This window comes from Malania oleifera, chromosome 9 (assembly GCF_029873635.1).
Source record: "Malania oleifera isolate guangnan ecotype guangnan chromosome 9, ASM2987363v1, whole genome shotgun sequence".
Taxonomy (NCBI): domain Eukaryota; kingdom Viridiplantae; phylum Streptophyta; class Magnoliopsida; order Santalales; family Ximeniaceae; genus Malania; species Malania oleifera.
This window is the reverse complement of record NC_080425.1, coordinates 85,473,509-85,487,435: the sequence shown is the minus strand read 5'-3', so window position 1 is coordinate 85,487,435 and position 13,927 is coordinate 85,473,509. Positions and strand designations below refer to the sequence as shown.

Below are 13,927 nucleotides of genomic sequence, written 5' to 3'. Positions count from 1 at the left end.
TAGAACCCTCTTGTTCTTGAGAATTGATGGTTTTTTGGTTCGTGCAAATTGGGAGGAGCGGTTCCCCATGGTATTCCAAAAACTTCTTCCTATCCACGCTCCAAACACAACCTCATGCTTCTTGACTCTGCTATAGTTCAGTGGGTTCAGTGTTTTTTTGCTCTGACAACATGCGACTTAAAATTGAAAATTTTAGGGATCTTTTAAGAATGAGGTGGGAGGGCTTCTACATTATTGTCAACATGTTTAGTAGCTGGTCATTACTTCATGGATAATCATTGGCAAACAGGCATACATTTTATCTCTTCTATACCATTCAACCAATCTCAAAAAATCATTGAAGTAAACCAGATACTAAAAGTGATGACAAGTTTTTTTCCCCTGTTTTTTGGGTGGAGGGGGGGTGGGGGTTGGAGCTTGTTTTGCATGGTTGAACTTTAAAGAATCCCTCTTGTTCTCTAGTATTGATATTTTTTTTGTGTCAGCAAATTGGGAGGAGCAGTTCCCCATTGTTTCGTAAAAGCTTCTTCCTTCTCTGAACACCACATTGTGCTTATTGACATTGATGGAGTTCAGTGGGGTTTGGAGCCTTTTTGCTCTGAGAACATGTGGCTTAAAATTGGAAATTTTAAGGATCTTGTTACAAAGTACAACAAAAGGAGGACACAATTTCCTCCAAAAAAGCAAGGAAAACCAAGATCTGCCTTCCAATCCCTTTGAAGGTTGGTCAGTAATAACCCTAAAATCCAAACAAATGGGCCAAAGATGCCAGGGACACAACTCTATTCCTCAATAAACTTGGAGGGGTTGTGCCAGAGCTAATAAGTTCATTAGTTGAGGGGATTTTTTTTTTTTGAGACTGCTGTTATAGAAGATGCAATTGTCCAAACTTCAAGGGCTATACTAAACTCTATCGAGGAATTTATGTTGTCATGGTTTTATGAAGAGTGATACCATCATCATAATCATTGTTACCATCTCCTTCATCATCATCTTTTTCTTCTTCTTCCCTTACATTTATTCTACTTGCTATTATATGGCAGTTCCTTTTGTGAAGAATTAGTACTTCTTATTGTTTTTATGGAGATTATGACGGATGACCACTGCCTTCGTTAATTTGATTTTTGTGGTTCTTCCATAAATTTGAACAGAATTATTAGGATCTATGTTTAATGTACTAAATTCATGTGTATAGCATGCTGCTGTGTCTAGTACATTTTAAAGTGGGTGCCCAATTTGTTGAATATTTCATGTACATATTGGAGTGTGATATTGTGTCGGTAAAAACATTACATTTTTATGCATCACATTTTGAAAACTGCTCATAGAGTGACTATAGCTGAACAAAGGTGTTGGGCCACCTTGTGACATGAGTATAATATTTGTAGATAGTTTGCCATTCCAGTCAAATGATTTGCTTTGGTTAAGCTCTTGAATTGAAAACCTGGCAAATGTTCTTCGTTTAGAAGGGAAAGAGATGGACCAAAGACATTGCTCAGATCCTATATGAGGTTTGCAAGCTGTTTCTATTTTTATTTTTAATTCCCTCTTCTTTTTAAATCGTCATGGTTCCAATAAGGAGGTGAACCTCGTGCATGTGTTGTTGATGCATCTCCTATATTTGCAGCTATATATTTTAATTAAAAAAGGTAAGAAAATTGAGTAATCATTTAATTCATCTGATTTAATTTCTGAGCAATGCAATGACTAAGGAAATTCTTATAGGATGTGTGTTTAGAGGTTGAGAAAACCTTTTGGCCTTTGCTTTGGATTGAATTTGAACCACATAAAATGGATTTGTGAAAGAAGATACCTGGAACCAATCCCAGCGTGTCTCATTTGCTTTAATGGTACTATATGTATCATCTTTGTCGCCGATTTTTTTAGTTTCTTAATGGTTCCCAAACATGGATTTATTATTGCAGTTTCCACACAATTCCCTCATATCTCCTTTGTGTAGTTATTTTTCATAACAATCAATAGTATTGCTATATTTATTTTAGGAACTGGGATCAGTTCGAAACAAATGAAGCATTATTTGGAGTTAAAAGTACCTTTGATGAAGAACTTTATACAACAAAACTTGAAAAGGGTCCTCAGATGAGAGAGTTGGAAAGGGAAGCTTTGAGAATTGCGAGAGAAATTGAAGCTGAGGAAACTAATGATTTTCATTTAGCAGAGGTGAGACTTCAAATAACTTCGGTTTTTGCTTTAAGTTTCTTCTTGTTTAATTTATCACTTCAAGTGTTTTCCTTTGCACTCCTATTAATTCAACAGGAAAGAGGCATCCAACCTCAAGAAAATATTGATATCGATGAGGAGACAAGATATTCATCTGTCTTAAGAGAAGTTGACGACAGTGGATACGCAGATGATGAGGACACTATAGTTGATTTACGCAACAATGAAACTTTTGGAGGCTCTTCTAATTCTGCTATTAACAGGTCCTTAACTGACTCGAGAAGTGGGAAAAGCAATGGTGGAACTCATGGATCGTCAAACTCTCAGTCTGTGGTAATGCCCTAGTCATCCATTCTCCTTTTTTTTGTGGATTTTACTTTCAGGCTCTTTTGCATTGACATCGTTCTAACTTCCTTTATCATTCATAAGAGTGTGGATTGACCTGAATTTCTAATTACCTTCCTTGAGTACCCACCTCTATGGTCAATCCCCCACTTTTCCTTTTTTCTTTATGTGTTCTTCCTCTACGCCAGCTTCCTACATCCTAGTAAGCTTTATAGTGATTTTATTATTATTTTTTCCTTTGCTATAAAAATGGAATTCCTATTTTTGCACCTGACAAGAATTTTGAGCCATTCTAGTTGAATTCTCTTGGTAAAGCCAATAAAATGTTGGAAGTTTGGAGTATTGGATAGTATCTTGTAAGTTTTAGTTTTAAAACATCTAGGGTGATGTGATATAGAAGTTTAATCAGCTATGGCAACAACCTTAAGTCTAGCTCAGTCCAAGTTATCCTAGGTCTACCCTTCCTTTTCTCACTGCCTATAACTACAATTCACTCATCCCTCACTGATATGTTATTTGATCTACATTGCAAATGCTTCAAACATTTCAACCACTCACACTCCCCACTGATATGTTATCTGATCTACATTGTAATTGCAGAATTCATTTTAAACACCCTTCCCTCATCTCTACACCTAGCTTGCCATATACTGCATTCATTCCTTCATCATTTTAGTGTTACATCACTCATCCATCTAAGCATTCTCATTCCTACAGCCATTACATTTTGGATATATTGTTCCTTGGTATATTATTATTGAAATTCATAGAGAATTTTTCCATGAACATTTTGATACTACTTGTGCTTATGTTATTTCAGAAATTATATGGAGTGTGCACGACTTTTGGGTTTTACCCAAGAACGTTATGTGTCTGTCCTAGACTCCTACATGAGTCATTCTTGTAACATGTTGGAGATTCTTAGGCTCTTGCTCCACATTGCTCTTAAGTTTCCCATAATTGCAGGGAATCTCAGTGTAGATGCATCAATTATCATTAACAAAAATTATACATGGGTGTTTTGACTCAGAGAGGTAGTGCACCTTATTTAACCCGTTTGTTATGGGTTCATCTGAGGAAGAATTGCAGCTTTGGAGGGACATCCTCCACAATATAGAGGAAAAGGGCTTTTGGTTTGATTCTGCTTGCAACTTTTTGGGTATTGTGTAGGGAGAGGAACAGAGGAGATTTTGAAGGAGAGAGAATTTCCCTTTTAGCATCTCAAAGTCGAAGGGTATGGATTATAAGGTTCTCATTTAGTGGCATCATATAGTAAATATGTAGAATGTGTTTGATTTTGTTAATTTTCTGTTGTGTAAATGGATTTGTTTGGTGCATATGCATTGGCTTTGTGATGCAGGGGCAGCATCAAGGTTCTCCAGTCATGGGAGAGATTAGAAGAAATAGAAGAGTGGAAGGAAAGGGAAGGGAGGAGTGGGGAGATACCAGGGAGGAACTTATGTTCAATTAGCAATTCAAATTCATCAATGATTGCCTACATCGTGATTTTCATACGCTAACTATAAGAAAGCCTCTAAACACATGAAATTACACACATAGCCCTAAAACTACATAGCATTACAAACATACCCCATGAATAGAGTCATCTTGTTTCATGGAGAAGGAACCAGCATTACGCTTCAACTTGGTGAGTGGAAGAATTCGTGATGGCATCAACTTATACTTCTTGTTGTTGATAGAGAGGGAATAAGAATTCTCATATCCATCATGTGTCACCTTCCTATATAAAAACCATGGTCGGCCCAAAAGGATATGACAAATTTTGAGAGGAAGGATATTACATTTTTATGTCTTCATAATGGAACCGATTTTAAAGGTAAGTAAGCAGCGATCATGGACTTTCAAGTTGGTTTTGGACCTACTAAACCATTCACCCAATTCTTTGACATAGGCCTCCTAATTGGGTCGAAATGATCCATCCAAATAGCTGCTTCTCGTCCTACATCAATTCCCTCCTTTTGGAAAGAACTAGACTCCGTTGAGTTGGGGAAAGTACCAAGGAGTCCATCACCATGAATAGAGTCATCTTGTTTCATAAAAAAGGAACTAGTAGTACGCTTCAACTTGGTGAGTGGAAGAATTCATGATTGCATCAACCTATACTTCTTGTTGTCGCTGGAGAGGGAATAAGAATTCTCATATCCATCGTCCTTCCCCTTCCTATCAAATAACCATGGTTGACCCAAAAGGATATGACAAATTTTGAGAGGAAGGATATCACATTGTACTGTCTCCATAATGGAACCAATCTTGAAGGTAAGTAAGCAGCAATCATGGACCTTCAAGTTGGTATTATTCACCCAAGCAATTTTGTGTGGTTCGGGATGAGGCTCAACTTCCAAATTTAACTTCTTGACAGCTTATTTAGAAACTACATTTGGGCAACTACCAGGATCAATAACAAAAGTACAAAGCTGTTTTTGGCATATCACTTGAGTTTGAAAGATGTTGGTCCACCACAAATCCTCTGTCTCATTAACCTTGTGGGAAGAGAGCATATGTCGAAGCACTAAATAAGTCCTCAAATTGGCATCATTATCTAAGTCACTTGGAATTTCTGTTTCAGCTTCAACTACATGAGTATCATCATCATCTTCTTCTTCTTCCTTTTCTGCAACAGCCATGAATTGTTTAGGACATTTTGCAGCTTGGATACCAAATGATGCAGGGGCAGCATCAAGGTTCTGCAGCCATGGGAGAGATTAGAAGAAATGGAAGAGAGGAAGGAAAGGGAAGGGAGGAGAGAGGAGGTACCAGGGGGGAACTCACATTCAATCAGCAATTCAAATTCATCAACAATTGCCTGCATCATGGCTTTCATACACTATTTGTAAGAAAGCCTCTAAAGACATGAAATTACACACATACCCTAAAACTACATAGCATTACAAACATACCCTTAGAATACACAATTACTACAAACGAGCCCCGAACATAAATAATCCTAATACAAGCAAACTGCACACACATGCATAAACAACTAACTAAGCACATTTGGAAATGATGCACCTAAATAGCCGCTTCTCGTCCTACATCACTTCGCCTAGGTGCCTTCCAGAGAATACATGTGATATCTTTACTCATAAAAAATTATGCATTTCTTTGTAAGGAATTACTGTTTATTTTTTGTGTTTGGGGTCAACTGCATGGATCCTTTTCTTCCTGTATTTTATCAGTATAAATTCTTGATACTTATTGTACAATTCTCGTAATGCGGCGTAATGTGGTTTTGGCCCTTGAAATGTTGCATTCAGGAGGAAGCAGAGTCTTCTCAATCAGGCAGTGGCAAGGATTTGTATCGATCTATTTCTAATGATCATGTTAGGCAGCTGGCTTTTGAACTTGTTTCTAAAAATTCTTCAGCTTTGGACAGCGAAAGAAGGTGTTAGTTAATTTTGATAACTGTGTTGATTTTTTTTGGGGGGTGGTTCCTATGAAATCATGAGAACTATTTATTGATAAAGTGTGTCTTTCTTTTTTAATTTGATCACTTGACATAGGATTCAGGATAATGATTTCAGTGGACAGCATGGAGTAAATAGTAACTCTGAGGATATTGTAGAAAAGCAAATGGTGCGTTAAAATTTTTTACACAAAATTTTGAATTTCCTCATTTGATTGCCTTTGGTTTATCTGCTTACGATACTTTCTAATGTTCTTATTATTTTGTTCTTGTTCATGCTAATGCAGTCAGGTGAGGAGGCTCAAATGACTAACTTGGAGGGTGAGTACACTCATAACCAGATGTTTGCAAAACGTGCAATTTATTTCTACGTCTCGCAATCTAGACCCAATATAATTTGTAGAACTGGAAGTATTTCTTTGCTGTATGTATTATTTTTCAGTCATGAAGGATCTAGAGCTAGCCTATAGAATTTGAAACGAGAAGATTTAGGGACCATTTAGTTTTGGAAAACAGTTTTCATTTTTCCATTTTAGTTTTCCGAAAAAAAGAAAAGAAAAAGAAACTACAAAAAATTTAGCTAATTTTTCATTTTTACAACATTTATATGAAATAAATGAACAATAATAAACAGTTTTGACACGATTTGCTTGTGATAATAGTTTCATTTCTAATTTAAAAAATTACAGAAATACCGCCTTATTTTCTTATTTGTTCCAAATTTATTTAGAAAATTTGGAAAACATCTTGTCATTATTTTTCTTGATTTCTAAATCTTACTTTCTATATAGGAGCATGAAATTCAGATGTTAGACTTTAATTTGTGTAGATAGAATTTCTTTTAAATCCACACAAATCCAAATTCAAGCCCCAAAATCCATAATTCTAATTTTTTCCTTATATAAATTTTGGAAAATTAGAAAACAAGTTATCTTTTTTGTGATTATTTTGAGTTTTAGAAATAAAAAAAAAAAAAAATTTGCATGTTTAAACAACCTCTTTATTTTCTATTTAAATACAAATCTTGAAAAATTTAAAAATAAGCTAAAATTTTTATAATTCATTGGAAAACTAAAAATTGGAAAACGTAAAATGTTTTCCAGAACTTAAACAAGCCCTTAATGTCCCCAGATTCACTGAACTGCATATATTGGTTTCTAGGCTTGCTGAATTTAGAATTTTAACTGTTGAGATGCAATTCCTGCCATATTGTTGTTTTGATGGAATGCTTGGTTAGTTTTTGATGTGTTTTTTCTTCATTGTGTTAGCATTTATCCCTTTTTGGGTTCAATTCTTTTGTTAGCGGTAGCTATGAAGTACCACCGCTTTTCATGGGAATTTGTTTCATGTTTTTGGACACCAATTCCACCATAGGATGTTAAAAAATTCCTTTTTGTTCATTTTGTTTAACTAACTATTGAAAATGAGATCCTTAATCCATTTTGACCCCTTTCAAATGCTGTCCTAATTGTATTTCGTAAGGTGTTTAACAAGTGGTATGCTCTATTTGGGGCCCACTTGGACTTTTGGATATCTAGTTAATAATGCTTGAACCCTGCTTTTTAAAATATGGACCAGACTGGCCAGTACTGGTCATGGTACTGGTTTGGGCTGTACCGCTAGCCCTGATAATCTATCAAACTGCATTGACCCAACTTGTTTACTGAAAAATTTCAAATTTTGTGGCTAGGCAGAATCAAACCTGGGATACTATTGAAAGGGGATGAGTGACTTACCAAAGCAGCTGCTCATCCTATAATGTCATAGTAGTGTACAAATTAACAAAATAATACACACAACACAAACGATACTGCCTGTGTATGGATAACTCATCTCTTTTAAATAAAATCAAACCCTCTCTCTTACACCATCGTTTAATATTTGTTTGAATAATAATGATGATGATGATTTTCAAGTATATTTGAGAAATTATAGGAAAAGCGGCATAAAAGAGGTCCTAATTATTACTATTAGTATGAATTTTTGCACTGTGTGCATGTATGTGTGCATGTGCTGACAATGCTAGGTTGACTCTGTTTAACCCACTTATCTGACTAGATTGACCAACCTGGCAACTTCCCCTAGCCTGGGTTTTAAAACCATGGTATGAAAAGTAATTTTATTTTGCTATTGGAGCTTTATTTGGGTTAAAGGTTCCTCAATCAAATGGATGATTTGAACCTTCTTGTTACATCATTGATTTTATGTGAATGACATGCTAAGATGGATCTTTGCTCCAAATGTTGCTCGTAGGAAGCTGGGCGATCACTTCAACCTCTTTAAGTGCTTGCTTCCCTCAGTTGTCAGTTTTGTGCTGACAAATCCTTTGGTGTACCTTAGTCTCTCCTCCAGAAATGGAATTTGAAGGCTAGGGGTGGAGGCCACTTGACTTGCTATTCATGTGTTTCGGTGTCACCCGTGTTTAATGTTGTCAATGTTATCATCCACTTGGAGTGACTAGAACTGTTTTATCAAGAAGAAAAAAAAGGACGGCATTGAGTTCTTTAATTCTTAAATTTTCTGTGTAGTGGAATTATGCTCAGACCACTAATCAGTTATCCACCCCCCCCCCCCCTCCTTTCAAAAAAAGCCAACACACACGCCCACCACCCACCAGCCATGATCACAGAATGCCTTTATCCATGGCCAGACCCATTCACATATACTTATACCCACTGTCGCACCCTTGCTTGGACCCATCATGCACTTCCACCAGATGCGTTTGTGTATGTGAAGTGCATGCGCAAATTGAAAACATTCCTTGTAGAAGAACAAAAAAATTATTGTTTTTATGTGTCCTACATTTTCCAAATTTCTAATCTTGTTGACTGCCCTTTTGTGTTTTGATAATGTTGTCTTGTTAGTTTAATATATTTGCTTTTAGAGCATCTATTTTAATATTTTCATATTTTTAGATTAATTTGAAAAGGGGTTCTTAACTATGGGAGTTCAAAATTGCAGGATTTGACAAGGGCCAAGATTTTAAATTCATGTGATTCAGTTTGTTGAATATCTTGTTTCTCTGACAGTGGTATTTCAATGTCTATATGTTTGAGGTTTTAAAGGTAGATTTATGGTATTATTTTGAATACTGGTGTTGGAATCAGAGATGGAAATTAGAGCTGTTTGCTTTGTAGCCATATAAACTCATTGTTATTGTCTTAAGATTGTCCAAGTCTAAACACCTTCCAATCAGTTCAAACTACCAAATGTAGTTTTTTCAAAAATATTTTTCTCTAATCTATGATAAATTTTTTTTTTTTTTTTATCAAAAAAAGCAAGAAGTATAAAGGAGCATGCAAAGGCGATGTGTGGCTTATGTTTCAAAGCTCTAAGGGTATAGAAGTGTTGGGTAAAAAAGAAAAACACTTGAAGGCATTGAATAATCCTAGGGTTGGCAATGTGGTTTGTTCAGTAACCAAAATAAAAAATATATGGTTAAATGAATATTGGCCCATGCATTATCTTATAAAAATATTTATGAGTAGTGAATGCATTTGATGTTATTACATGATAATAAAATGATTTTTGAGGACATCTGAATTCTTTGAAATGATTTGATTGGATCAGATACCATTTATTTCAGGCTGGTGTTCTGGTTTAGAACTGTTTGTCATTTCAAGTAAATGAATAGTTTTCATTTTTTATATTTCTAGGCGCTAAAAAAAATTAATATTATTCTATGCTGGCTTTAGTTTGATAATGAGCAACTCATTAAGAGTGGAGGGTTGCTAACTATCGAGGTTTATTCTGAATTTGTTTTAAATATTGCTGGGAGCTTTTTAGTGGAAAAAAAATAATGTTGTACTTTTTAGATAAATTTTTACGATAATTCCCCCCCCCCCTTTTTACAGTTAAAGTAAAAAAGTAGAATGGTCTTGTTAAACCTGGTTTGCTACATACAAATTTTTAACGTTGGCCTTGAATTTTGAATCTTTATTGGTAACCTTGTGGCAATTCTCAATGTAGATTCACATATATCACTTGATGGGAATAAAGATGTCACAGATAAAGGGGGATTATCCCTTAATGCTTCTGCATATGCTCCTGCTTCTTCTGTTTCATCAAAGGGTCAGGAGAAGACAAGTTCTCCTGGTGAATCATCAGAAGGTGCAGTAGTTGGCAAAACACATGTTGCACAATCAGGAAACTCCCGTGGACAACCTGGCGGCTCTACTTCATCTGCTTCAGATTGTGTAGGTGTTGCCTCTGCTTCTAGTGGGCCCAGTTTATCTCCAAGCTCATCAATGGGTTCATTATCTTCAGAAAAATCAAGTCTAAATCCCCATGCTAAGGTGGGATCAATTTTACCTAAAATAATTTCTTGATAATATTAATTTTACTCAAGTGTACATCCACACACTTGTATGTGGGTACAAATATCATGGCAGTCCATTCTTTTATTGTTCATTTATTTATTTATCTGTGGTGTCTTTCTGGTATATGGCTAATAAATCATGTTCTATTTTGTTTTCCTGCTTTTTTCAATGTTGTCATCAGGAATTCAAACTCAATCCCAATGCAAAGAGTTTTGTCCCTTCACAAACACCATTAAGGCCTGCATCTCCAGCGTCTGAAGGTTCTTTTTATTTTCCAGCTAATGTGCCCGCTGTCCCACACATGCATGGCATGCCTTTGGGTTTTGGAGTAAGTTCTTTATTGTAATTTATAATGTAATACACCAGAGAAGCCTGTTTATATTTTCATATTATTTTTTCAGTTAATATTGGTGATATCTGTTAAGGACAAAACCCACGTTTGGCTTGTAGAATCAGTCCTAGAATGGAATCAAATCTCAGGAATGGAATTGCATTCCTGGGTTTGGTTTGCAGAATCAATTTTCCAGCTGGAATATGATTCTTGTGAATGGGGGAATTATGATTCTAGTCTAGATAGGGTGGATATCTTCATTCCATGTATTCAGATTCATTTTATAATAAATTTTTTTTTTTTAAATTAACAAAAAATGCTAATAATACTAATTATTACTACTATTATAATAAAAATAATAACTAATTATAATTGCAATAATAATAAATAATATTTATTATTTTATATAATGAAAAGGACAAAATAATTATTATTATTTTAAGGATAATAATTATTAGAAAAATAATAAAATAATATTTATTATTGTAAAATAATAATAACAACAACGGAAATAATAATAAATATAAAGGAAAAAATAATAATTATAATTTTAAGGATAATAATTATTATAAAAACAGTAAAATAGTAATAACAACAGTAAAAAATAATAATTAAACTAATAACATTCACTATTGTGAAAATAATAAAAAAATAATAATCAAACAAAAACAACAAATAATAATAATAATAATAATACGTGTTGTTATTATTATTATAAAATCAATAACAACTAATAATAATTACAATAACAATAATAACCTCAAATAATAATATTTTTTAGTATTTAAATAATAATTAAAAATAATAAATAGAACAAGAACAATATTAATAATAAAAAATACAAAATAATAATTATTGTTATTTTAAGGATAATAATTATAATAAAAATAAAAATTATAACGACTTATTAAACTACAATGAAAATAATATTTGTTATTGTAAAATTATAATAATTACAAGAACAATAATAATAATAAAGGCAAAAGTAATAAAAATTATTATTTTGAGGATAGTAATTATTATAAATATAATAAATATAAATAGCAACATTAAAAAATAATAGTTACACTAACAACAAATAATATAATACTGATTGTTTATTATTATTAATATAAAAATAATAACAACTAATAATAATTACAATAACAATTAATAGTCATATTTATTTCTATAAAAATAATAATAACAATAAAAAAAATATATCAGTGCTAATAAAAATCACTATTATAAAAGAAAAAAATAAAGCAAAATTAAATAATTATGTATTAGGGACTTTTAATGAAAAATGACTATTTTTTATTCCATTATAGAACCCATTGAAGAATACCAAATGTTTGAAAGAAATTGAAACTGAATTCCTATAGTTATTCTATGTTACTAACCAAACAGGAAAACACAGCAATTACATTCCAAAAGCATTCCATTCCTACCTTGATTCCATTCCTCCCTTGGTTCCTTTCCTGCTTCAATTTCATTCCACAAACCAAACCGCCGGGGGGGGGGGGGGGAGTGGAAAAAATGTCTTTTTTCTTTTTTTCAGGCTGTCCTCATTTGTTCTGGTATTTCGTTGGCTCATGTAACACATTCTTGTGTCATAGCCTACCTGGATGAAGAGGACAAGAAATAAACATCTCTGTTGCGAGTCATTTATGGAACTAGCCACAATTTTACCACTATTCTGGCGAGGAAAAAATTTACCTTCTTGTGCCTGTGGTGATTAAGAGCAAATATACTCACCTGTGATTTATCAAAAATAGGAAAAATTGTTTTAATGTGTCACAGAAAAGTTTGGACTGACGCGAACAGCAGGGAAAAAAATATTTCAAGAGCCGTGAGGAGTCTCTTGGTTAGATCTGTTGCTCTAGCAATAGTTCAATCCAACTGGAAATTTTTTAAGGAACTTATTATTTGAGTTATTAATTTTCTGCAATTTTATTTGATATGGAGGATGTATTAAATGGGACAAGCTGTCATTTCCAAAGAAATGAGGAGAAGTGGATGCGAGAAATGATTCAAATTTGTTGTTCTATGCCTTACCAAGTTGCATTGGAGAAAATTTTTGAAACTGGATGATACAAGAGTTGAAATTCTGGGAACAAAATATTTAGTTAATTATAATTTTTTCTAAGTTAGGCCAACAAACATCAAGTCTGTATTCTTGGTCTTGGGAAAATATAAAAGCCTATGCATATAATCTGAGTTGGCATTAGATGGTTATGTGGAAAGGGTTGAGTAGGTTAATGGGTGTTGGCATTAGATGATTATGTGGAAAGGGTTTTGAGTAGGTTAATGGGTGCTGGGTGGACCTATATCTTTGCTTGATTGTATCTTTAAAAGAGTATGCATTTTTTATTGACTATGACCGTAGTATGGCGAGCTCAAAATCGGGTCGGTTTGACCTGCTTTGGAGGCCAATTCCAGAGAATGAGGTCAAGGGCTTGCAGGGTACTAAATCCATCTGTGTTAGATTGGATTATGTGCATGTGGGGATTTTATTTTTAATTAGTTTGACTTATGGGTCTTAGCTATAATATTTTTAGTTTTAATTTCTCTTGCATATACTTTCTAGTGACATGGTTGTTTAGGTTGGTTTTGAATTGCCGTGAAATAATTGTGTTCTCCCCTCATCTCTTGCATTCTGCCTCTTCAATCATCATCATCATCTTCTTTTTTTTCTTCTTCTTCCTCCCTCTCTGTCTCCATTCCACATCACAGGAATGATATGGTTAGGGACTCTATTGAGGAAAATAAGCTTTATTTACAAGGTCCAATTTACAACAAAACGGAATATTTCATTTGGATCTTTATAGGAGCTGTCTCTGCCTGCTGGAATGCAGAAATTTAGCCCATGAATGGTGTCTTTTTTTTATTTATTTTTTTGGGCAGAAGCTTCTATGCAAGATTAGAGATAAAAGGCAATTTTGTCTAAAAATGTTTGTTGTATTTGTGTGGCTCTTATACTTTGTGGAGCACATAGACAAAAGGAAGAAAAACATAGTCGACGAGTGTGCCTCACTCATCGACAAATAGATACCAAGAGCCAGAAAAATTCAGAAGTTCTGAGATACCAAGAGCAAGCAAATCAGACATTCAGTGACTTGTGGACGAATGGGTCTCACTCGTCGACAAGTGGACCCCAATCATTGACGAGTGGACCTCTTTTGTCGATGAGTGCTCACAGGACTACGAGAAATAATTCATATTTTGAATATGAATGTTGGGATAGTTGAGTATTTGGAGGAAAGCCTCCGAGGGGTTGTTAAATGTCTTTCTAGGCATATTGTGAATGAGGAGAGATCATTGTAACAATTGCATTGTGTACTTTCA

General features: G+C 34.1%; 1 protein-coding gene across 3 annotated transcripts in view; it reads left to right on the top strand.

Moving 5' to 3' along the window:
* LOC131164482 (polyadenylate-binding protein-interacting protein 3-like) overlaps nucleotides 1-13,927 on the top strand; it is a 41,741-nt gene that overhangs the window by 19,687 nt on the left and 8,127 nt on the right. For all 3 annotated transcript variants that reach the window (XM_058121707.1, XM_058121705.1, XM_058121706.1), the window contains exons 7-13: nucleotides 2,004-2,181; nucleotides 2,278-2,514; nucleotides 5,802-5,929; nucleotides 6,048-6,120; nucleotides 6,238-6,271; nucleotides 9,920-10,245; nucleotides 10,451-10,597. In XM_058121707.1, coding sequence (XP_057977690.1) covers nucleotides 2,004-2,181; nucleotides 2,278-2,514; nucleotides 5,802-5,929; nucleotides 6,048-6,120; nucleotides 6,238-6,271; nucleotides 9,920-10,245; nucleotides 10,451-10,597 — 1,123 coding nt within the window. The remainder of the gene's footprint in view (nucleotides 1-2,003; nucleotides 2,182-2,277; nucleotides 2,515-5,801; nucleotides 5,930-6,047; nucleotides 6,121-6,237; nucleotides 6,272-9,919; nucleotides 10,246-10,450; nucleotides 10,598-13,927) is intronic.